The following is a 25,917-nucleotide window of genomic DNA, read 5'->3' as shown; positions in this document are numbered from 1 at the left end:
CTTTCCTGGGTCTGGCCAAATTACAAGCATCCGCCGCAACCCATTCACTTCGTCTAATAGTTGGTTAACATGGGAGTCTAAACCTGCCTTTTATTAATACTAAATAATTCATTTATGTAGCCGATGTGGGATAAGTTTTACATCTTTTCTTTTCCTATTTCCTTGAGTACAGGATACAAAAGTTGAATAATGTTGGCTTTTTTTAACTGACTCCCATACCGTTGAAAGCCTATGGAATGATTTAAAGAACATTAATGAATAACTATATTCGAATTTGTCTCCTAAGTTCCAATGGACATTTTAACAGTTAGAAACTTGTACAAGCTATGAAGTACGAACACATGTAATACGGGTACAATATAAGACGGGTTTGCATTATCAAAGGAATGGCAAAAATGTTACACCACAAAGATGAACAGCCATTAAATGAAGCAGACTACATTTGCATATTGTTATGGATTGGCCTCAACTGAACTGATTCGACCAGCTAGATGGGAAAACGAAGGTTCTAATGTGCCTAATTGGTATGCTTCCAAGCTGAACTGACAAGCATTAAGCTTAATTGTTAAACAAGCAAACTCTTGTAAAATCACCACTTACTGATCATATCTCCACCTGTAAACATCATCTCAAAAACAGAAGAGCAATGATCATACATCATCTTGTTATTTGTCAAGTATATTTTGTATATGACCTGTGACAATCTCTGCAACAATTTCCGGGGAAAAGCTATTGATCATGTCTTTCCTTGCCTGCCTACCTTTAGCCCTGGCTTCCTCCACGTTACTGATCACATGCCTCATAAGAGCTCGAAGCTTAATAACTGACGGTTCAGCCCACAAATGCCCCTTAAATGGTCCTTCCGTCACCTCACTCTTTCTTTCCACTGGCAATGGGTAGCTATTCTCCTCTGTCAAATACTCAGTAGGCCCTGACCAATTAGTTGTTATTACCGGCAACGACATTGCCATGGCTTCCACAACAGGCCTTCCCCATCCTTCTCCTCTTGATGGAAGAACAAACGCATTGGCAGCCTTGTATAGTCGAGGCAAGTCAATGTGAGCTATATGAGTATCAATGACATACACCAAAGCCCATCCATTAGCTGGCTTTTGCATATCAGAGTCTTCCACAAACTGCACAATCTTGTTGTCGAAATCTCTACTAGAATGATAAGGATTAGTCAACAAGTACAAAGCCACCCCATCATCCTTGGAGAACTCTTTCAAATATGCTTCGAGCAAAACATCCCATCCTTTCCTAAACTCCCATTTGAAGACACTCAAGAACGCAAACTCCTTTCCAGGGCTTGAATTGGGGGTTTTTGCACCTAAAACCAGATTCCCCTTGGAAGCAATATCCAACGGCTCATACTTGGAGGGATCAAAGAACCTCACATCAATAGGCTGCACAACTTTCATAACCTTAGATGGATCAACACCACTTTGCACAAATGTGGACACATGAAACTCAGTAGGAACCCAAACAGAATCCATTCTATTACAACGCTTAACATGTTCCGAATTCAATCTATCCGTCTCGAACATGGTCCTACCGATAACAAACATGAAATCATGATAACCCGTTGGAGGACAAGGAAGAGTTTCAAACAATGGGGGATACCAAGCACCAGGCTCACTATGGCAAACCACAAAGGTCTCATTTGTTCTGCAATCAGTTCGGTGCAACTCAATTGCCAAATCCCTTACATTTTGAGGCAATCCCTCCCAAAACTCTAGTGACTCCAAATCACCATGTTGGTAAATACCCAATTTAAAACTCGGGTTTTCTCGACTTTTCATGTATTCGTCGAGTGCTAAAACATAAGACCATGCTTCTGAACTATATCCACCACCTGAAAGGAAGGGAGCCATCCATAGAACACAGTGAGGGGGCCTGGAAATGGGATTTGGCCAATCGGGTTTGTTGGGTTTTGGGGTTTTTAGCATAAATGAGAAAACAGATTGAAGGAATGTAGGGTGGTAAGAAGCGAGACTTGATTTGAGGTGGAAGATTTTGTAGTAGTTTGTTCTGCTAAAACTAAAAGAGATTGCTAAGAATAGAACAAGGACAGATGAAGAATAAACAATGAAAGATTTCAGATTTGGGGCCATCTCATAGAGGGAATTTACATTTACCAAATCACTAAATCTAACTCTAAATGATACTAGCTAAAGGAATAATAAGAAATGCAGCAAAAGCATGAAAAAAAGGGTAAAAAAGAGTACCAGAAGCAGGGTTTTAGCAGCTAAAGCTTCAAATCTGAAATGGATTCTGAAAATGGAAAATTGTTTAAAGTAACTTTTAATTCATCCTATCTAACTTAATCAACACAGGAAGGATTTTGATTAAATGCAAACCCAGGATTCAACAAAATTTGCTGCATTTGGAGGCCTCTGGTTGGAATGGGATAATTAGGTTAATTTTCTTTTTAATTGTTTCTAGGTGGCTCTAGAGGGTTAATGAATTTCAAAACATTTTAATAGACAACAATTCCATATTTTTGGAATCGGATCGCGTTCGAATTCGAGTTCTATCGTATTAAAAAAAATTATTCGTATTAATTTACGGAACAATTAATTTTTAACCTCTTTTCAAATTAATTATAATTTTTAATTTATATTTTATAAATCATTCAAACACCACGATTCAAGTTAATTATTGATTTCCTCAACCTTAACCCATTTCATTCTAAGCCATTTTCAGGTTAAATTTATATTAATTTGCTAATAAGAATTTTACACTGATTTTTTATAAGGAATTTGGTAAGCCCAACATTAAAAATTGGGCTCATTTGGAGCCCAATACTAAATCTCTTAATCCATTGGTAGTTTTTGTAGGGACCTTAATTAAAATGTACTCTAAAGATGGTTTTTCCATTATTTAATTTCTTTCTGATTTATTCACGCTTTATTTTAAGTTTGATTATTTGTTTATATCAAATTATAAAGTAAAATTTTGAAGATTTAATATATTCTGAGCAAAGTTTTTAGAATGGTTGAACTGGTCAAACCAATGGTTCATATGGTTGGTTAAATAAATCATTAAAAACATAAAAATAAAATTATTTTAAAAAAATAAAAAACAGTTTAATCGGTTTTTCCAGCCTGATTCTACCAGCTTGTACCGATTCACAGATCAACCAGTCTGATGTCTCTCTCCGGATTGGTACCCAATCGGTTCAAACAACCATGACACTTTGTACATTTCGAATTCATTCTTCTGACTTTTACTTTCAATAATTTAATCTCTCTACTTTCAAATTAATTATAACAACATAATATTTAAATTGAAAAGCTAACGATATTAACTATTTGAATTAAATAATAAAATTATAAAAATATAGAGACTAAATTATGTTGGAAAGTAAAGGATAAAGATTAAATCTAAAGGACCAAAACTGAAAATTAACTATTTTTCATAAATTAAAAAAAAAAGAAAAAGAAAAAAAAAGCTGATGGGTATGTGGCAGATATCTTAAGGTATAGATTAGATGAATGTTGATGTGAATTATATATATTATCCCAAGCACATCCAGTGCAAATTCTGTAATTTTAATCCACTTATTTTTAAAATTAATAATAAATGCACCCTTCTTATTATTTATTTGAAACAAATAAAGGGTATTGATATAAAAAGAGAGTATCCACTTTGTCAGATATTTTCTTTTTTTCTGATTTTATGATGAATGTGGTACAACCTGATGTCTCTTTTTGATTCAATATTAATGGAAATTCTCCATTATTTATTCAAACATTTTTATATGGACAAGTAATAATTATAGTAAGATATTATCTCATAAAATAAATCACAAATCATCCTTCCACTAATTTATACTTGCACAAATCTAATATAAAATTAAATTAATTATTTATATGAGATGAAGTTTAAACTTAAGAATTTTACATTTAAGATGATTGAGTTTTAGTTCGATTGGTATCGGTATTATTACTAATGTAAGAGTATATGAGTTCGAGTACGCTGAAGCTTATTATGGAGCTATAAGTAGTTTTAGACACTATATCAAAAAGAGCAACTATAATAAGAACCTTGGATTCGAGTCGTGCTAGTTGCGTTGATGTTAGGGCTTTGTCCTCTTCTTGCAATTCACCAAAAAAAAGTTCAAAAAGAATTCCATATTTAAATCATATTCCCAATTATATTTATATTTAAAAGATTAGTTGTCGCAAAGTGAACAAAAACAATTAAATTATGCTTTAGGTTCCTTTATAAGGTTTAATTTTGAGATTTAGTCTTTTTACTTTAATTTTACTTAATTTGATCTAATGTTTTTAAAACTGGATAGGTTACCGACTCTTTAGTCTATTTAATTTAAATTGAATAATTTATTAAAAATTTATAAAAATAAATATCAAACCAAGTTTAATTACCGGTTCAATTGATTTTTTAACTTGATTTAACTAATTTTTTGCATTGCTTCATCCTAATATATTGATCAATTGAAATGGATGTTTCCAAGAAAAAAATCTATACGTACGAGAATAATTTTTAACCCATAAATAAGAAAATAATATATTTAAGCATACTTAAACTCAATTCTTCTATAATAACAACAATACACATGCTACTCGAGCTAAGAATAAATCAACAATGATACAAATGATCTAAATTAACTAATAATGTTATAAAAGCAAAAAGAGATGAAAACAGAACTTATGTACAATAATTTAAAAAGGGGACACAAAATAACCTAGCGATAATTATATGGAATTTTGATTCACTTTCTACCTCGAAATTTACTGCAATTAATTATAATAACATCTATTACATATGCAATGGTGATCAAAACTATACAGCCAAAAAGCCAAAAAGAAGCCATCATCCAACGACCTGTGATTCTAAGGCAAAACAATGTTTTGTTGGAGTTGAAATTCATCCACATCTCCTTCAGTTGAACAAAGAGGAGATGAAGGGAAAGAAGCGATAGCAGAAGAATAAGATGTGGAATCAGAGGAAGAAGTGATAGCTACAAGTAGATCAATGAAAGCTCCGATTATAAATCCATGGTTGTTCTTCCCATTCACCTTCAAATACCATCCCAACAGTTGTTCTAACCATTCCCAATCTTTCATCCCATGTGTCTCCACCATCTCTTCCATCGACTTACGAAAGTCCACGTACGGATCATCAGATTCCATAGCTAGAATCACGCTTTCTTTGAACGGGAACAACCCATCACCACCACCACCGGCTGCTTTGGCTTCTTCGAGGATGGAACTCGTGTCACCGCCTGGCTCGAAGAACAGCCTCTCGGAACGAGCTCCACGGACGACTGTCTCTAAAGACTCACCATCAAAGCCTTGATGATCTGAGTCGGTGGTGGTGGTGGATAAACTGGGTGAGTCTGAAGAGTTGGTGAACCATGACTGTGGGGTTTCAACACCGCTGTCGTTGTTGTTGTTAGGGTCGAAGAACATGGAGTTAACTGTCTTGAAAACGTCGTCACCTGCTCGGAAAGAAAGGGTCTTGGGGTGCTTGCATGAAGGCCATTGCCATGGTTGCTTGGAGGTGGGTTCTTTAGGCTTGAACAGAGTAGGTAGCTTCATGGTGTCTTGTCTTTGTGGGGTGCGTAGGTGAAGGATAATAAATATGGGAGCAGACGGGAGTTGAAACAATGGTATTTAAAAGAAGAGGTGAGAAGGTAAGAAGTGGGAAGATGGAAAAGAAATGGGGTTGGTAGGGCCTATCATGTTCATATTAAATGTTGTGGTTTGTGGAATTCAATGTTCTTTTTAAATATTTATTGTCCACCCCCTTTAAATATTCACTAAATATAAAGTATTTTTGTCATCATAATTGTATAAATTTATCATTTTATATAAAAGATATTGCATCGTTCTAAAGTTATCTTCAAAATCAAAGTGTATTTTTACCATATATTAATCCAGGGGCGAAGTCAGAATAATTTTTTTGGAGGGTCGAATAAAATTTTAATTTTTTATAGTCTATATATTTATAATTTTTAAAGGATTAAATTTAATTTTTATAATTTTAGGGGGGCCAAAGTGTAATTTTACCTTTATTAATTTAAAATTTTAAAAAAATCTAAAGGGCCTAAATAGAAATTTTCCATTTTAGGGGAGATCGGGGCCCATGTCTGCCCCCCTGGTTTCGCCCCTGTACTAATTTTAAGGGAGCCAAGAACATCGTTTATTCTCTCGTTTCCGCCCCTGAATGCCATAAAGAACCCACTTAAGGAGAGATATACAAAGTAAAGATTATTAAACATGGTCGATTGAGTCATGACTCAATTGGCACAGGTATTATTATCAACACAAGAGGACGTGGTTTTCAGTGCATTGAACCGCATTATCCTCTTATTTATGTGTTAGAGAAAGACTATAAGTAGTTTTAAACATTGTGTCAAAAATAGCAGATATCATCAACTTATCAAATATACTTCAAGAAGAATTAAATCTCTCTTAAAAGTTATGATAAAACCCTAAATTTATAGACTTCAATTTTATAATCCCCAACTACTTTTTTTTTAATGTATCCTAATTGATTAAAAGGAAAGTGGTAATTTATATTATATTATACTGAAGCTGCTCCCTCTATGTTGTAACCAAGGGGCACATTTCATACTATAAAAAGGGATTAACCAATATTGTCTTTAGTTAGTAGAAGAGACTTTTTTTTTTTTTGGGTACAAAACACGTTTACTTCTTTAATAAAATTAATGTTGAATTTATATAAAAAGACAATAAAAAAATGGAACTTATCTTTTGAGGTGATAACATGTAGCATTTTATAATAGTCTAATTATCTCTTAAGCCCTTGCACTCTTTGGACTTTTAAACTTTTAAATCAAAACTTTGAATATTAAAATATCATATATTCAAATTTAATGAAAATTTATTAATTATGTTATTGATTAGACCCTAATTTTTAAATCAGATAAATAGAGAGATTAAATTTCTGAAAATGAAACTAAATTTGAAAGATATAAAAAATAGAGGGGTTGGGAGGATATTTAAACATTTTAGAATTGAGGCAAAGGGTATTTGGCCTTTAGCATGAAAACTCTAAGGAGAGACAAAATTCATGTGAGTTAATTTAGGAGCAATGGTTGTATCACACAAAGTTGGCCTTTACCATAAATGAAGAAGGAGAAGATTGGGACGAGAGAGATGATAAAGAAAGATTTTGTGTAGTCGCATTTATTATGTTTACTAATTTGTTATCTTTATTTTATAATTAAGGTTTTTTATATTTATAGTGCATTAATATTAATTATTTTAGGGGGTCGGGCTCTGCTAGTCCCCTAATTATCACTAAATGTAGGTTTTGAATATATCTACTCTTTTTTAAAACAAAAATGCTTAGAATAGCCCCTCCCCAACCTATAAATAAGATGATAATGCACTTCAGCACACTCGAATCCACGTTCTCTTACATTTACAAGAATACTAATGCTAATTGAACTAGAACTCAATCAACTATAATTCCGCAATATTAAAACTAAAGGCTTATGATGATGTTAAATATATGATTCATTGAGATTATAGATAAGGGGTTAAGATATACTGTAAAGTAGACATGTAAACTAAAGATTTTGTATTGGCATATTTGACCGTGTTTATTTTTATTTGAGCCTTGTATAAAATGGTTTTTTTGCAGCAAATAGGATTGTAATTTGTGACGATAGTTATAGACTCATGCGAAGACTTCTGGTTCAATCAAATGGCTTTTTAAAAGAGAAGAGTTTGTATTTTTTTAAGGACTATCCAAATTTTAATCGTAATATTTGAAGTTACCTGAAACTTACTTTTGAATATTTTAATGAGCATTGCTGAAGAGCTCTTGTATTAGCTTATAAATTTGCTACTAATCAACTTTCTCATATTGTCTTTTAGAGTATCTTTTGAGTACGTTATTGTAATATCTCTACTTTCGTTCATTCGACACTCTTTATACGTTTATTAGAGAGAGATACATTGTTTGTATACTTCGTGGGGAGCGGTTTGTAACAATTGGAATCATTGTTGGGTTGCAATTATCTATTATTGTAAAGGGTAGATTAAGTTTAGTCAAATAGGTAATTCCATTAGATCATTGAATAAGAATTATTCTCTAAAAAAGGTTCCGTAGAGTAGAAATAGTAATTCTGAACTAAATTAACAAATACCATCCGCTAATTTTCTCTTTATTTTGCTCTTTTCTTCTCTTTGCCTTAAAACCGCTCTATCCCAACTTCAATTGAAACAACTGTTGAAACATTAAGTCGGAACGAATGCAAACCGAAAACTTTTTCAGAAAGGTACTAAATTATTTGTTATAATACAACGTATGTAACTTCTATATATTCCTTAAGACACAACATGTCCATGTCCATGTGCTTTTCTTTTCTTTGGTAGAACGTGGAACAACGTACTTCCCACATTTCAGTCATATATTATTATAGATTCATTGTTTGGAATGTTTGAGCTTTTGATTTTATTTATTCACAATTTTTTATTATTAATTATTAATAGAAAACAATAATTTGCAATGATAAGTGTTCTTTAATTTCTACTATAAACCATGTGGACTGCATGGGTGTAATCTCCATTAAATATAAACCTAGAGGTTACAGTCGAAATAAAATTATAAAATTTTAGGGGTTAAAACTAAAAAATATGTTAAAAAAGGCTTAAATTAAATTATTAAGGGTATATTTGTAGTAATTATAAATATAGTAATTGTAATTTTTTGTAATTACAAGAAATTTTAATTCTTGAGCAATGGTGTATTTAAGGGGGTTGGCAGGGGCTCTGATCTCTCTTAAAATAGAAAATTATTCATTTAGGCTCTTTAGAAATTTTAAAATTTTAAATTAGTAAAAGTAAAATTGCATTTTGACCTCCTAAAAATGATAAAATTCGATTTAATCATTTAAAAGTTATAAAGATATAGGCTATTAAAAATTGCAATTTAATTTCGTCTCCCCCTAAAAGAATTTTCTGGCTCCATCCCCGTTCTCGAGATGTGTTTGACTAGTAGAGTATAATTACATCTTAATTTCTTATGTGATATTTAATAGATAAATCGTCAAAGAAAAAAGCGAAATTCCTAAAAGCTTCGTGAACACATCTTCATGTATATATTTTTATCAAAATTTCATTTTGTATACTTATGATCTAGTATAAATCCATCAAAATGTAATATTTGGAATATAAAATAACTATAAATCTAAAGCAAATCAATATGAATCACTTTGAAGCATGAAACAAAATCTATAAACGAAAGGAGATTTAGATGATTTGATCATGAAATAGGAGTCCTAAATAACATTCATAACAACTTGCTTTTAATCCAATTTAACAACTCTAGTATTAAAATTTCCCCATATTTGCATGATGTGCTTCTCCATCAAAATGGAATGTTTTGTGGACCAATTAAGCTCTCATCTAGTGTTCATTGTGTCAATTGGGACCTAATTACAGGAGTCTTCATCTGTTTTACAGATTGAAATTAATTTTATTCGGGTTGAAGGTGGTATTCAGATAAAACCTCTCTTAACAATAACGACTTCAAAATTTGAATGGTTGAGAAAAATATCTACTTTCAATTTTTTTTTACCACTCGTTCATTCTCTTACTCATATGCTTGATTTTTGAGTTGAAGGAAATGATTTCCTAATTTATTGGATGGGGGAATCTTCAAATTTGGCAGATGCTAAAGAAAATATTTTCTAAAACTATACTCACAAATTATTTGGATTTGATAAATTGAATTTTGATTATAATGGAATCGAATTTAAACTTAAATTTAAAATTGAACATAAAATTAAATTTATTTTTTTACTAAATAAACCAATATGATCGAACTTAATTCAATGGATTTTAATAATTCAATTTTTATTCTATCAATCTCGAATAAAATTTCAAATATTAAACTCGAAATAACACATTTTATATATAAAAAAATCCAAATAAATTAACTCAATTACAACCTATGCTCAGCTTGTACCATTTCTCTAGCACACCAAGGTCTATATATACATAAAAATAAGCAAGTGAGTTGTCAAAAGATTTGGCTGCCGGTACTGATCAGTGTGTAATGCATGCCCAATAATGGTTTTTTGGTTGAAGAGAAAAATGAACATGGTTGGAACTGAATTGGGTTTTGTACCAATGTCCCCTTTCTACCACTTTCATTATTGTCTAAAAAAAAATTTGAGTAGTGATCAAATAAATCAAATTACTAATTTTTAATTTAATTAATTTTTTAATTTAATTCAATTGATCTTTAACCATTCGTATATAAAATCGATTCAACCTTTTAATCGGATTAATATACCAATCATCTTTAAAAAAAAGGGAAATTAAAAAGAAAATCATTGGCTTAATGCCACATGCTGCGTTGACTCTCTCTCTCTTATTAGTCTCTTATCTCCTTAACCCTTTTTCGTTTCATGCCACTTAATTTCTTTAATTATTTATTTTCTTTGTTAATTAATTAATTAATTTTTTTATTCTTCTTAATCCATATTCAACAAACATCTTTAAAAGTTAAGTTTGTTTTTTTGGGATAAAGTCTTACACATGTTTTTTATTTCTTTATTTTTAAGTACAATATAAGGTCCCTTCGAATGGGTGATGCGTTTATCTACGGTTAGTGTAAAAATAAGGTGGTGGTAAGATTAAATATTATAGTGTGAAACAAAAAAGAAAAAAACTAAACGCATCATACTAAAAATAAACACCCATCCGAAAAAAAAACTTTAAATTATATATTATCTTTCTAATCTCACTCATAAATTGTTTATTTAAAAAAATCCATGAATTATATTTTTAAAAATAGAAAATACATCATAAATAAGGTAGTTTCCCCTAAAATAAAGGGACATTATTTTCATAGCTATTATAATGAAGCATATCGGATCATGAGTGTATAAACAAATTAAAATTTAGAGGAATATGGGTTGATTTATGTACTCTTTCTTTGGATCTAAATGTTTGTAATCTTTCTTCTGGGATTAAGCCTTAATCAAGTTTATATTTTAACATTCAGGGACCCATCCCCTAAAATAAAAAAGTTTTCATTTAATTTTTTTTATAATCTATAAAATTTTAAATTGATAATGATAAAATTACATTTTAGCCCCTAAAATGTTAAAATTTTGATTTAATCTTTAAAAAATTATAAAGATATAAACTATCAAAATGATAAATTTACATTTTTACTATCATAAAAATATATAATTTAATTTCGACCCCTAAAACAATTTCTGACTTTACTTCTATTACCATTTATCCAATTATAAAAGTAATTGTTTGTGGAGTTTTTTAATTCCTCAAATGAGTTTAATAAAACATTAAATATATAAATAAAAGGTAATTATTTGATACAATCTTTGTGTATAGAATTTTTTAAACTTCATGAGCAGTTTAAACGTGTAATTAATAAGTGTCACGTTTATTTATATTTATATATTTATTTATTTTTTACTTCATCTTATAAAACACTTGTCATACTTTAAACCCACTTATACATTTTTTGTTCGCATTATTTGCACAGATTGAAAACTTTTTTTCCCTTTCTCTTTACAATTCAATTTTTTTTCATGAAATAGCTTTGAATGCCACAAGTTTGCGATTCAAAATTCAAAGAGCTTTTTTCTCTGACATTTAACATTGACTGTCAGATCGACTTAGATTTAATGTATGTTCTCTGACTCGTCCATGGGTATTGATACGCCGTACTGATCGTCAAATTATCGCTTAAAACTCACTGGTGAAACTTTAAAAAAAATTAACAACCCAGTGACTAAAATAACAACTTTTGAATAGTTCAGTAACTGAAATGAAAACTTTCAAATGATTCAATAACCAAATTGTAACTTTTTTTAGTTGAATAACCAAAACGAAAACTTACCCATAGTTTAGTAACTAATAGTGTAGCTTACCGTTAAAGAAATAAATGCAGCCATTTATTTTCATATTAGATTCATATAATTGTTTACCTATGCAAAATACAAACAAAAATTTTAATAAATTGATATGGTGTCCATGGCTTGTAAAAAGTAAATCAAATCAAAACTTCACCTATAAAATTACATAAAATTTTAATAAATTGATATGGTGTCCATGGCTTGTAAAAAGTAAATCAAATCAAAACTTCACGTATAAAATTACATAAAATCTACGTTCATGTATCACATTATTGGTTCAAACATATGATTCTTCTAGCTCCCTCGGTAAGCAGTGATGAAGAATGGTGAAAGCAGCAAAGGAACATAAAAATGCTCCCATTTCTGAGTCTCTTTGATCTCAAACACAATTGAAACATAAAGGAAAAAGCCTCCATGGTTGTACTTACCTGTGTTGAAACTTATTCTGTATACTCCATGGGTGAGAGCATCAACCATGCTCATCAATATCAATAGTTGAATATGGTTCAAGTACCCATCTACCTATATCAATCTCACCAACTGATGGACCACCTTCACCGCCCTTCCACATTAATTCCAAACGTAAATCAATACCAGCAGCTGGACATCCCTTTGAAACATCCAACACAAGAGTGGTAATCGGCAGTCAGGCTCGAGCTCGGAGTACTCGAGGTGCTTTTGCAGGAGAAGTTAAATGCTGTCCAATTACGCCCACACGTTCTTCTAGTTTTTGAAAAGATGGAAAAGGGGAAGTGATGATTAAATTTTTGCAAAATAGAGGGACTTGCAGCTTGAGTAGATACCACCATTGAAACAGTTTTTGTTTTAGCAGAGATGAGCTTTGAAACTGTTGAAGTTGGTCTCTATGCAGCACATGCAGCCAAGGAGCAGCACATGCACTCGAGCCATGCATGCAGCAGCTGAAGCTCAATGTTGCTGTTGAATTTGAATTGGTTTTCTTACTTCAAGTCATATTTTGTAGTTTAGTTGAATTAGAACTTAGAAGGTGAAGTACTTGATGTATTTTTGTTGACATTTGAGCTGATAAATCAACTTTACAAAGTGTACAAGTTAATTTAACAAGTTTCAATGTATTTTTAGTGGTGTTAGGTGGATGTTTAGGTGAATTTGACTTGTAATGACCAGCTTATGTCTAGTATATGTAATGGCATTATGCAAAAGTTCTTTCTTAATGAAAATCTATTAGACTTCATCCATATACTCCATCTATTTTCTTTGCTTTCAATTCTGCTCTGTTTTTCAAGCTCAAATTCTGCTTGATTGTTCAGTAAGTATCGAGCCTTACTACACAAACCTAAGCTGAACCAGCTTCTTCCTTGTTCATAATCCCCAACAGAAAGGCGTAGTTCTACTATTTTCATTTGCTCTTGGGGCCTGTTGGAGTATCTCAAGCTCAAGCATGGGAGGTTTAAGCCAATCAATTATGAACGTATGAAGAGTTAAAAAGTAAGAATTTCACTACAAATTAAGAGGTGAACATGTGAATACATGGGAATTTTTTTGTTTTTTAGCGTAAATAGTCAAGGGGCTAAAGTAGAGAAGACAAAGTGACCAAAAAAATTATAGAAGGGTCAATGTGAGAATTTCAGTATAATACAGGAGCCAAAACAGATATTAAATCTATACAATAATTCATATCATCTAAGGCATGGATTAGATTATGGAGACTGCCAAAGCAATATTAGTGGCAAGCTGTGGTTTACCTTCAATTCGACAAGTATTTGATTAGCAATCCTACCAGAGGCATAGTTACATGCCTAAATTTTTGCCTATATCCAGCAGTCAGACAATTGAAAACTTTATGAAATTTGGTTTACCTTCAATTCAAATTTTTGCCTAAATTTGAGAAGAAAACAACTGTGTAAATCAATAAGCTGACATGACTTTTGCTTTTCACATTTGGGTAATGAAATTACCAAAACATCCCATTTTAATAGTCATGCCCCCAAGGACATTCAAGTTTTGCTGCTCACTGTTCTAATTTATTCTCTTTATGATTTTTTTTTTAATATAAATTATTTAACGTGAAAGAGTATTCATTAGATGTGATTAAGGCAGAATTAAGTGTAATTGAGATATAAGTGCTCACAAGTTACTCGAGTCTGATTTTTAAAAAAATCGAACTCAATTAGTTTGAACTGATTGATTGAGCCGAATTCGAGCTTAGTAATACTTGACTCGAACGGTTCACGAGCTTTATCGAGCTTTTCATATTTTTATATTATTAAATTATGTATTTACCCTTAATATATATTATTAACCTTAAACTTAATTATTGAATTAAGCTTGAGTACAAAAATTGATAAATGAGCTTAATTGGGTTCAAACAACTCGATTATACCTAGAGCCAAGCTCAAGCTTAAAAATAGATGTTCAATCGAGTTTAAGTCAAGTATTGAACATCAAATTTCAAGTCGAGCTCAAACTTGATAATATTCAAACTTGGTTGAACTCAATTTCACCCCTAGGTGGAATTAGTGTTATAGTAACAATTAATTTTTTTAAATGTTTAATATAAAATATAGGTTTTATATTTAATTTAAAATTTAACAAGTAATTTATATTAAGTATAAAAAAAAGCATTTAACTTTTTCACCTATTAGTTATTTTTCAACATCATATCTAATATAGTCATTTTAACTTCTTAATTTCTTACCGTAATTGTTGACAGTAATAGAAAACACTTAAATTAACAAGGCTTTAATACGCAAGGGATAATAATAGCAAAGATGCGGACTGGAATGATGTGATTAAAGAGGCCTCTTTAAATGGTAGACATGAACCACAAATACCAAACTGCCGAAGGATTAGAATGTTTTTTCAAGCTACAATCTTATTCGTCACTTGTTTTTTATTGGAATAAAATGGTGAAATTCTCCATTTACACCACATACAAACAGTAATGATATCAAAAGATGAACCCATCAAGTCAGTTAACCCCATGCAAGCATGTTCAAGTATTGTGGATTCTATAAGAAAATATGGTTCCTCTAGCTCCCTCGGTATGTCGAGAAGGAGAATGGTGAAAGCAGCAAAGGAACGTGAAAATGCTCGAATTTCTGTGTGTCTTTGATTTCAAACACAATTGAGACATAGGGGAAAAAGCCTCCAGGGTTGTACTTACCTGTGTTGAAACTTATTCGGTATACTCCAGGGCTGAGAGCATCTACTATGCTCATCAACTGACCGCTCCGTCCATCTCTATCAGTAGTTGAACATCCTTCAAGTACCCATCCGCCTATATCAGTTTCACCAAATGATGGACGAGGTTGACTGCTCTTCCACATTTCCAAACGTACTTCAATACCAGCAGCTGGAGATCCCCTAGAAACATCTAATACATGAGTAGTGATTGGTGGTCGAGTTCGAGCTTGGACTTGAGGAGCTTTTGCAGGAAAACCTTCTAAAGGAGCAGTTAAATGCTGTCCAATTATGCCCACACGTTCTTCTAGTTTCAAAAAATGAAGGAAAAAACACAAGATGAAGGGTGACTTAAATCCAAACACTGAAAGCATGCATAGCACAAAACAAAGATAAAAACAATTAAAATTAATATACATCCAATTTTTAAGACAAATACAAGAACCCCATTTTGTTTTAGAATTGTTTTCCCCAAAAGGTTAACCATTCATCTTCTAGAATATAGAGGACTACAATGCAAACAAGGACATTCTACGATTTATTCTTGCAATGAAACAAGTGTTACCATCCATTGGCAGGAAGGACTTTGCTCTTGGATGGTCAGAACTTGCAGCATTTCTATATCATTTCATCTAGGATGCTTTATTTTAAGCACATGCAAGGTCATCAGTCAATAGAATAAACTAACCTAGCAGCACCACTTGCCATGAGGAATGGTGCATTAAGGAAGCTTTTGTTTTGCTTAAGAACATGATTTTCAAACACTTTTGATAGCCTGGCTCAACAATGGCACCGTTGAAAGACAAGAATCCATATGGACATATTCTTCTTCTTTGTCAACAATTATTGTGTGAGGATGGAATTGTGTTCTTCAACATATTTACAGAGATGCTAACTATTGTGCAGGTTGACTTGCTTCGAATAGTCATATCTCATTGATTTAGCAAGGTTGGATGAATCTCCTAATCTTCTAGTTCATCTAATACAAGAACATTGTATTGGTATTGGTAGGCCTAAAGCTTGAGTCTCTCAGTGAGTACTCCCACTCATAGGCCCCAAAAAATAATGCATGTGTTGAGGATCTTTGTACGCACAATGAAAAAGAAAGTGATGTTTTAAGGGGGTAAAAAGGGGAGGGGAAGGAGGTGGAGAAGGCAGAAAGGAAAGTGAAAAGTACTTTCAGCTTTACTCGCTACCGCCGTTGAATACTGGCTGCCTGTTGAATCAGCTTTTGTTTTAGCTGAGAAAAGCTTTCTAAGGCGTAATTCTGTTATTTTCATTTGCTCCTGGGATGCTATCTCAAGCTCATGTATGGGCCTGTTTGAGTACCGGTTCTGCAAAAGAAAAATTTAGAATAATTCGTATCAACTTCTGAAAGGCCTCAGGATACAAGACTGGCCAGTTATCGCATATTCAGAAAGATGAAGATAGGCATAACGTGCCCTACAGAAATTAGAAACAATAAATTTAAAAGTTCAGAGGTTGTACAAGAACATGTTCTCGATCAAGTGATGCGCTCAGCTAGTTTATTGTTTTCTTACCAAAAAAAAACAAAAAACATAAGCATAAAGCCAGGTTATAGGGGTCAGAAATAATTTCACCATTAGCATAAAATTCATGCATGTAACAATTGCTCTGCAAGTAAACAATTGCTAATTTAAAAGGCTGCAAGTTCCAAGACAACTATCAAAATCTAAAATTTATCACAAACTCCTCGGTAAAGGCATCATTTGAAGAAAGCTTAAGTTTTAGGTTATGGCAATGGCAGAAGTAATATTAGTGCAAGCTTTACCTTCAATTCACCAAGTATTTCAGCAGCGCTCCTCCCAGAGGCACATATTAGAAATACATGTCCAAATTTTTGCCTATATCGAGCATTCCAGTCAGATAGTTCCTGTAACAACAAGGTGATTATTCCTTACACAAATAACTAAATATATATAATTGTTAATTCTACATGGTTAATTATGTACTGTGTGAGGGTGCAGTTAGGTAGCCTGGCAATCATGTTTGGTGAGAGCCATGTTTTCAGTGCCTAAATAGTTTAGCTGTTCAAGTGAAGCATAATTTCAACCTGTAACCCAGAATCAGTGGCAGTTGCTAAAGCAGTTGATTGTTCTCCCTTACTCCACCTGTAAATAAATAAATAAATAATAATAATTTCAAGTGACCTAACAACAAAAACTAATAAAAAGTTCATAATTTAGAGAGAGGAGAAATTCAAAGAATAATTGTAGTTTGGCAGGGCATTACAGTTACAAGGATAACTGTTCCACTTTCTATCTAGCAAGTGTTGAAGGGTTTGAAAATGAAACTGGAACTTGTTTTGCTATTCATACCATAACCAAATATATGCTGGGATGGGATAGGATGTTGTCAAAAGTAGGGAAAGGAAACACTACAAGACAAATTGAAAATCCAATTACAAAGAAAATCTAAGATGTTTGGTCAAGATAAAGGAAATTTATTTTTGCACCGGTTGTCATTAACCGGAAACAGAAAATATATGAGATGAGAGGAGATGTAAAATATGAGAAGCTAAATTCAAATGATGAGGGATATGCAATTTAATGATTTAATGGCTACATCATAGGAAAAAGTTGTATATGAAGTAGTTAAATTTGGTTGAATTGAACAAAGGTTGTTTTTCTTCTTCTTTTTTCTCATTATTAGTACTTTCAGATGGAACTAAGGTATTAAAAGCTACAAGTACAGGATCAGAGAAATCAGAAGGGCAGAGGGGGTGAGAAAGATACGATCAACTTGGGTTAGCAAGTGATGATGATTCTTAACACAAGCAAATAGCAGAGTATGATGAGATCAAGCGAGAAGTGAGATCCCTAGCTAATATCTATGACTAGAAAAGGAAAAAACACGAACTGAGCACTGGTGGTATGAGAAGAAGGGGATTCTCCAATCTGAGGATGAGCTGCAAATGCTTCCAACCAACCAATAACATCAACCTTCACCCATCAAATTAATTTATTTATTACAATTATTGCTTAGCAGAAACTGAATATGAACACTTAATTAATGAAGATAAATATTTAAATAAATAAATAAAAGACGAGAAAGGAGTGACCTTGTCGAACCAGATATCCTTGGCTACAGAGATAGCATGATCGACTGAAGGAAATGGAGATGCCAAAGCCATTTGCTTAGCGAATTGGGAGCTACCGCAGCATGCCAACGCTTCCTTCTCATCCACCTTTATCTCCTCCATTATTCTTCTCTTCTCTTCTGCTCACTCACTGCTATCTGTCACTGTGCTGGTCAGTTTAGAATTTATGGCCATCAAAAGAAGAACCCCTCTGGATTTAAATCCTCATTTAATGGTTTAATAAGAGCCAAGAGTCTATATATTTCAATCAATTTTATATCAATCCTCTTACCCTACACTTATTTAGTTATGATCCACCTTATAACAGTGTCTCAGGCCTCAACATAGCCTTAATATACACTCATTCACCAGCATCCTAAGAGAGAATAAAAAGAATCCATTTCGTAGTTATTGCTTGTCGTTCTAAGGATCAGGAGTTAGTACTCTTTCAATTACTAATCGATACGCAAGGGTTCAACCGTTTCTTCCCAACATGATCAGGAGTTTCTTCATTTTAAGTGCTCTACTAGTATCAATTGATTAGAAAAAGTATAAATCTACAGCATGCATAATACCCTTCACTAATTACACCTCCACCAAGTTGCTTAAACTTTCTTTTTCTGGAGAACTAGTTTTTGACAAGTAAAATCTCCCTTAAGTTGACTAAAGACTAACTTCACAGTGCAGCTTGTAGATCGTATATGGTAAAAGCAAATTCAAATCTGTTTGAAGATTGAAGTTTGTACATTGAATCAAAACAAAGTCTAACACGTTTCCCAGCAATTCAACGGAAAGTCAACCCAAGCACTCCATAGTGGCGAAATGGAAATAATGAATAGGAAACCCATACAAATATCAACCAAGAAAAGCATTTCTCAAGTTCCCATTTCACGGAGAAAGTATAATCATTGAAAGAGTAAAGGAAATGATCATTCTGTTCTATTTTAATTTCTTTTTTTTTTTTACACAAAGGAATAGTTAATTAAACCAAGAAAATTTATTGAAATGAAAAAGAAACTGAGATTATCCAAATATTTGTGATGGTATGAAAAGCAGAAAACGCGGATGATGAGATGAGAAATTACCTTTTAGGCGATCTCTACTCGATTTCTCTCTTTCTCTTTCGTTTTGGGTTGCAAATGGATCTGATTGAATGCAAATTATGCAATGAATGCTGGATAAATAATAAGAATAATAATATGAAGGCTTAATTCAAGTTTTGGCCCCTAAAGTGTATTCATTTTCTAACTTTGGTATTTAAATTTTGTTTTTGCCCAATTTGGTATCTAAAGTACACTCACTTCCTAATTTTGTACCTAAAGTATGTCTCCAATATATTTTTTAGTCTATTTTCTGATAGCCATTAAAAAATTGGTGCCGAATCATATAAAAATAGAAACAAATAATATAATTTAAAATATATATAAAATTTAGAAAAAAAAATATAATTTATAAAAAGTAAAATGAAAAGAAATTCGTTGAATTAATAATATTATTGTAAAAAACCTTAAAAATATAAAAAATTGTGAAAAAAATATTTAAAATTTATAAGATATATAAAAGTATTTAAAATATTAATTTTTTTTCTTAAAGTCCTAAAAAACTAAAAAAACTTAAAAAAAAATAACTAAGTGTTTATTTTTTTTAAAGTTTGAGAGCTTTTTACACCATTAAACATTTTTTTTATGTATGACAGAAAAGATGATTAACAATAACATTAAGGTAGTGTTTGGAAAACCAACTAGTAATTGGATTTGGATCTTGTGACATGTTTGGATAACCATTGTAATTAGTGAGTCTCACTAAATTAAGTGTGATTGGAGTACTGCAATTACACTATTCAATTATTAGGAAGAGGATGAGAAAGTAATTAGGTGGGTAATTACAGCTAAATTCAATTACACTATCACTTTTCAAATACTCATATATGATTTAACTCTAAGAAAGTATTTTTTATACAAGTTATAAAAGTTATATTATAAGCATGAACACATACAAGTACTTGGGACGGTTATGGTAAAAAATGAAACACCCCTAACCCGTCTCCGCCGCCAAATTGGGGTCATGGAGTATTACGATAACATTTCAAACATTTAACATTACTTTAAAAAAATTCAATATAATGATAATAAATCAAATCACATACCAATCATAACTGAACATAAGCAAACGGACCTTAAAACGAGTTTACGATAGCCTAAAAATAAATTAGAAACACTCTGGGGTCAATTCAAAACTAATAAAAAATGTTGGGAAAAATTAAAAATTTTAGAAATAGGGGACACACAACCATGTGGTTAAACCGTGTGTCACAACCCAGACCGTGTGGATATTTGAAGTCCAGACACACGGCCATGTCTCAGCTAGTGTCGGAATCGATGTTAGGTCACATAGCTGTGTCGCTGGCTATGTCTCAGACCATATAACTCATTGTTTTAAGACACATTGCTGTGTGCCAGGTCATGTGAATCATGCTCCTAAAGCTAATAAGACACACGGTCGTAGGAATAGACCGTGTAGGTCATACGGCCATACGGTAGCCTATGTCCTAGGCCTTGTGAACCTAAATATACCTTAAAACTCAACTTTACCAAATTGTGATTACTTGGACACTAAGCAACCAATTCATCAACCATTTAACCTATTCAAAACACAATTAAACATGTTCAAAACATGCCTAAACAACCATATTAAGTGCCTAACCAATGTTCCCTCATTGACACCACATTTAGATCATCCAGCACAAACCAACAATTCAACCATTCATCACCTAACCAATATGCCTTTCAAGACACCTCAAACAAATTTCAATCATTTCATAACCAAATTAAAAACTTATTATATAACCCACTCATTACTACTCAATAAGTCATGTCATACATTTCTCAAAACAACCAATTTCATTGAAATTTATAGCATTCAACAAATACAATAGCAATTTCAACCATTACAAAACATATTCCATAAACACATATCCACCTTATCTATATATGCATACTTACCTATAAACACATGTTTAAAAGACTCATCTTCTAGGCCATAGTACACCCATTCATAACTATACACTAAAAATTTAAGACCCCAAAATATCATTCTAGGTACATGCCAAAATGTAAAAGAGAGTATCACCAACACTGAGTCCGAGATTTGATTGTTGGATGCTGAGTCAACAAACACAAAAATAGTACCTAACCTACATATGAGGAAACAATCTTATATTAAATAATCTCATTATCTCAAGTACTTCAACTAAATTTGATGATTCACATTTTCATAATCCATAGCATATATATTTATATTTATGGAATTTATCACTCAATTCAACTACATATTTCCTACATCTTCCATAGTAGCTTATACACCAACCTTCTATGATGGATTAATAATACCTTATCGATTTAAAACATTCAATGAGTGGCACCCAGTGCCTAACGGTTAAACCATAAGTAAACTTTGCGCCTAGCGCTAATCAGATGAACAAAAAATATAGAGACTGTGCCCAGCACTAGTCAAATAAACTGACAGAAGTTGCATCTAGCACTAGTTGGATGAATTGACAATTATAGTAATGTGCCTAGCACTAGTCAGATAAATTGACAGAAGTTATGCCCATCACTAATTGGATAAACCGACAATTATAGTAATGTGCCCAGCACTAGTCGAACGAATGACGATGTTTTGCACTCAGCGCTAGTTGAATGTACCAACGAATACCATAATGTGCCCAACACTAGTCGAACGAATTGACAATGTCAATTACTCATTCGCAAGTCGATAATATTACTTTTCATAACTCAATATCACATTATATATATACATATACATCCGTAAAGCTCATTCAATTGAATTAACAAATACATTAATGATATAATAAGTTATCAAGTAGTATTTAGATTAATTAAAACAATTTATAAAGTTCGAGTTCAGAATACGAAGTTACCGAATTGTGATGGCTATTAAGGTCGAGAATGGTTACTCAGCAATCTTCTCTTTTCCACAATTACCAACCAATCCTTTTGTTTCTCGATCTAAATTTATTCACATAATTAATTTAATTAATAATCACCAAGAAACATTTATTCAAACCATTAACCTTTTAACCAGATTTCACATTTCACATTTTTGCACTCAACATTAACTTTCAATTTAATTTAATCCTCAATTCTAAAACATGCTATTTAATTAAAATCAAGAAGGCCCCTTGTCAAACAATTTTCCGTAAGGTCCAAAACAACTCATACCTTCAATTAAATCACCATTTAATCCTTGTATTTATCATTCTCATAATTTAATCCCTGAATCTTAATATCATCAAGAATCATTTAGCAATTATTTCTATTTATCTACCAAACTTAATATCTAACATAATAACACCAAGAACTCAAATTCCCTACAATGGCAACTTCCACAAACTTCACTAAATTTAAAATTTTCAACATGGGTAAATTAGTTCAAGATCTTAAGGTTCCAAAAATACCAAATTTATGCTAAAAGGATCAAAGAATACCAACCAATTGAGCTTCTAAAATGGAAAAGAAATGGCGGAAAGTCTCCCCCCTCAACCTTCAACAATTCGGCATGCAAGAGAAGAAAGAGAAATGCTTTTCTTTTCTTTTATTTCTTCATTTTCTATTTACATTATTATTACATTTCCCTTTTTCATTTTATTAACTAACATATTTATAATTATCATATTTCATCACTTATAACAGTAATGATATATTTATTTAACAAGTCCCTTACAGTACTTTTACCATTTAATTTGATATTAACTACTACTTTTACCACATACTTAATTCAGTCCTTGTACTTAATTTAAACACTAGTAATTAAAATTATTTAACTATCATTCAATTCCCTTCTACACAACTCTATAATTATTTAATAAAAACATTTATGCACATTATTTACGAAAACGGAGTCCCAAAAGTACGTTAACGCCCCTAACTTTTGGGTCGTTATAATTTTTTTTTAAAATTATATTATAAATCTTTAAAAAAATATTATAAAAAATAATTTGTGTATTTTATAATGTTATAATAAAAATATAAATTATTTAAATCTTAAAAAAGTTTCTAAAGTTATGGTAAAAAAATATATTATAATTTTTTTTACCTATTATAATGTACTTATCTATAAAAAAATTCTGATAAAAAAAGTATGGACATAACTTATTTACTTGTTTGTACCATATATTATACTTATTTATTAAAAAAATATTATAACTTTTTACCTATTTATAAAAAAATAACTTTATAGAGTTATAAAAAAATTATAATTATTTATAAGAAGCGTTATAAAAGTTATCGGATATTTTATAAAACCTATTTTATAACGTATTATAAAAAAGATTGTAGTCTAATATTTTTCTCTATATTATGTTTATATAAAATTTTATAATTAAGGTTACAGATTATTTGCGTTGTGAACCAAAATATTACGTGATAGATGTTAGTTTTGCTAATACAAAAAGTTTTTTTTTGCACCATGTCGTGGGATAGAATGTTATTTGAAAGAATGAAGTTAGACACAAGCACCACAAACTGCTCATGAAATCTTTAATTTGAGACATTCAAGTCTTCGAAATGTAGTTGAATGGACTTTTGTTATTCTTAAAAAAAATGATTTGCTATTGAATTGAGTGTAATTGAAGCACCCCAATTACTATTATGTTGCATACTTCATAATTTCATCTATAGGTGGAATTCGAATTACCCATACTTTAAATAGTAAATCGAAAAACAATATTTTGATTCAAATGATTAAAAACTCGGTTAAAGACTAACAAATGATAATAAATATTATATGTTAAATGTTAAAGAGGGAATGACCAAACAAATATGGAATGCTAGAGCAATTAGATAAATTTGCATGTGATGGTAGAGCCATTAGAGCAATTAATGAACCACTAATCAAATAAAAAGGCAGATAATTACACAATTAATTAAGAAAAATATATTATTAATCATTTGCAAATGCCTTACACAATAAACTAATTGATAAGCAAGTGAAAGCCTTTATAGTTAACAACCTTTATGAAAGGAAAAAAAATATTATTAATAATATGCAACATTTTTTTATAAGAAAATAAAATATTTACTGATTATTAAAATAATCTCAGCTTTAAAGAAAACATTTAGAATCAATAGGGGAAGAAAAAATTTTAGATTTTAGATTTTTTTTTTGAATATTTTATATGTTTAATTTGTTCATATATATAAATATTAAGAGTTTATATTTTTTATAATTTATTTTTATTTTTATATTTTAAATAAAATTGGAAATTTTTAAATAATTTTTTACAAATTTATTATTTATTATTTAATTAATATTAAATATTTTTTACAATTTTTATATTTTACAAGTTTTTTTTACATTTTTCTATAATAATATTATTAATTTCAATTCACTTCTTTTTATTTATCATATTCTTTGTAATTTTTATATATTATATTTTTTTCTAGATTATAATATGTTTTTCTGACTTTTTATGTATTTTCTAATGTTTATATATATTTGCTAAAATAAAATACTTACTTTAAAAAAAAAGCCATGTGGAGCTGCCACTTTTTTATTATTATTAAAAATAAATTAAAATATATATATGAGGCATATTTTAGGTATCAAATTGGGAAGCAAGTGTATTTTAGGTATCAAATTGTGCGAAAAGATTATAGGTACCAAAAGTTGGTTGCATAGTCAACTGAGTCTTAGCTTTATTGGCATTAATATTATTACTAATGCAAGAAGATATAAGTTTGAACTTGGAGTGCGTTTATCCTCTAATTTAAGAATTAAGTAAAAGTTATACTAGTTGTAGGCTTTGTATTAAAAAATTAGTTACCTTATATTTTTTAATATAAAAAAAAAGAGAGATTCATTTTCAGGGTGAAAAATTTTGATTGTCTTTTATTTTTAATATAAAAGTAGTTATATACATTTTCTTATGTTTTGGTGCAATTTATATTTTAATAATTTAATTATTGAATTTATGAATATAATTATACTTAACGTGCATGTAAATTTTTGAACCAATATGATATTACTAACATATCAATCTAAAATATATATATATTAATATTTATTGAACAGTTGAAATTTTTTATTTAAAAAAATAAAAATTTCAAATTTATGTCATATTTAACATGCATGATCTATATGAATGAAATATGACACACATTGCTTCATTTAATTGGTAACTTGTGTAGTTCACACTCGACTTTACTCATAAAATTTTCAGTAATAAATCTTTCACAACGAGATCTATCTTATATAGTAACGGTATGTAAGAATGAGGATTAATTGGGCAGTTGACCTTGTTACTCCATTCTTTGCAAGAGTCAAAGCATAATTTTTTTTTGCTTTTTAAATAGGATTTTCCCCGCTTAATGGATAAGCATTTGCTACCACTAAGTAATTTTTTCTCATTTTAAATTCCAATATTGGATTTGCATCAATAAAAACCATAAATTTCATACACAATAAAATGATATGATAGATTTATCTTTTTTAGATAGTGCATGGACAAACCCCATTCTATTAATTGGTACAAATCGTTGATACTAAAAAGTTATTTTTTTCTCAACACATGATCTGAACAAGTCGCACATACACCCTAGTACATGTTCCTTGGTGCTAAGGACATCCCCCAAGAGCAGGGGATTGCGTGACATTTCTAATTGGTTGTCTTGCATTTCTAATAAGTTGTTTAATAGTTGGCATATTAAATCATATACATAGTAGACTGGTTTAGATCGAT

The 25,917-nt window shown here is 30.8% G+C and overlaps 3 protein-coding genes across 30 annotated transcripts; all 3 read right to left on the bottom strand.

Moving 5' to 3' along the window:
- Positions 1-353: 353 nt before the first annotated feature.
- On the bottom strand, positions 354-2,494 carry LOC107903352 (uncharacterized). The gene has a single exon (XM_016829367.2). The coding sequence runs from the start codon at positions 2,112-2,114 to the stop codon at positions 666-668; it is 1,449 nt and encodes a 482-aa protein (XP_016684856.2). The 5' UTR covers positions 2,115-2,494; the 3' UTR covers positions 354-665.
- Positions 2,495-4,626: 2,132 nt separating this feature from the next.
- On the bottom strand, positions 4,627-5,677 carry LOC107903354 (transcription repressor OFP13). The gene has a single exon (XM_016829368.2). The coding sequence runs from the start codon at positions 5,565-5,567 to the stop codon at positions 4,860-4,862; it is 708 nt and encodes a 235-aa protein (XP_016684857.2). The 5' UTR covers positions 5,568-5,677; the 3' UTR covers positions 4,627-4,859.
- A 9,120-nt stretch (positions 5,678-14,797) lies between these two features.
- On the bottom strand, positions 14,798-22,813 carry LOC121230767 (uric acid degradation bifunctional protein TTL). 28 transcript variants are annotated; one of them, XM_041116137.1, is made up of 10 exons: positions 22,670-22,813; positions 22,099-22,186; positions 21,288-21,351; positions 19,244-19,303; positions 18,141-18,316; positions 17,939-18,021; positions 17,133-17,190; positions 16,851-16,952; positions 16,236-16,392; positions 14,798-15,362 (listed from the first exon to the last, which is right to left on the bottom strand). In XM_041116137.1, the coding sequence occupies exons 5-10, from the start codon at positions 18,279-18,281 to the stop codon at positions 14,908-14,910; spliced, it is 996 nt and encodes a 331-aa protein (XP_040972071.1). In that variant the 5' UTR covers positions 18,282-18,316; positions 19,244-19,303; positions 21,288-21,351; positions 22,099-22,186; positions 22,670-22,813; the 3' UTR covers positions 14,798-14,907. The 28 variants fall into 28 exon arrangements, with proteins under 28 accessions (XP_040972071.1, XP_040972056.1, XP_040972075.1 ...); XM_041116122.1 differs by having other exon boundaries at positions 14,798-15,365; positions 18,141-18,327; positions 22,670-22,807; XM_041116141.1 differs by having other exon boundaries at positions 18,141-18,327; positions 22,670-22,807.
- Between the last annotated feature and the right edge of the window lie 3,104 nt (positions 22,814-25,917).

This window comes from Gossypium hirsutum, chromosome A06 (genome assembly GCF_007990345.1).
Source record: "Gossypium hirsutum isolate 1008001.06 chromosome A06, Gossypium_hirsutum_v2.1, whole genome shotgun sequence".
Taxonomy (NCBI): domain Eukaryota; kingdom Viridiplantae; phylum Streptophyta; class Magnoliopsida; order Malvales; family Malvaceae; genus Gossypium; species Gossypium hirsutum.
The sequence above is the reverse complement of the archived record's forward strand: the minus strand, read 5'-3'. Positions and strand labels throughout refer to the sequence as shown.

Bases quoted from the DNA above. Each gene is read 5' to 3' on its own strand.
- LOC107903354 (XM_016829368.2), bottom strand. From the start codon at position 5,567: ATGAAGCTACCTACTCTGTTCAAGCCTAAAGAACCCACCTCCAAGCAA.
- LOC121230767 (XM_041116132.1), bottom strand. From the start codon at position 18,281: ATGGAGGAGATAAAGGTGGATGAGAAGGAAGCGTTGGCATGCTGCGGT. The intron at 17,191-17,938 runs GTTCGTGTTTTT...ATTTATTTACAG, and splicing joins TCTCATACCACCAGTGCTCA to GTGGAGTAAGGGAGAACAAT. The intron at 16,953-17,132 runs GTTGAAATTATG...TTGTTGTTACAG, and splicing joins CCACTGATTCTGGGTTACAG to GAACTATCTGACTGGAATGC.
- LOC107903352 (XM_016829367.2), bottom strand. From the start codon at position 2,114: ATGGCCCCAAATCTGAAATCTTTCATTGTTTATTCTTCATCTGTCCTT.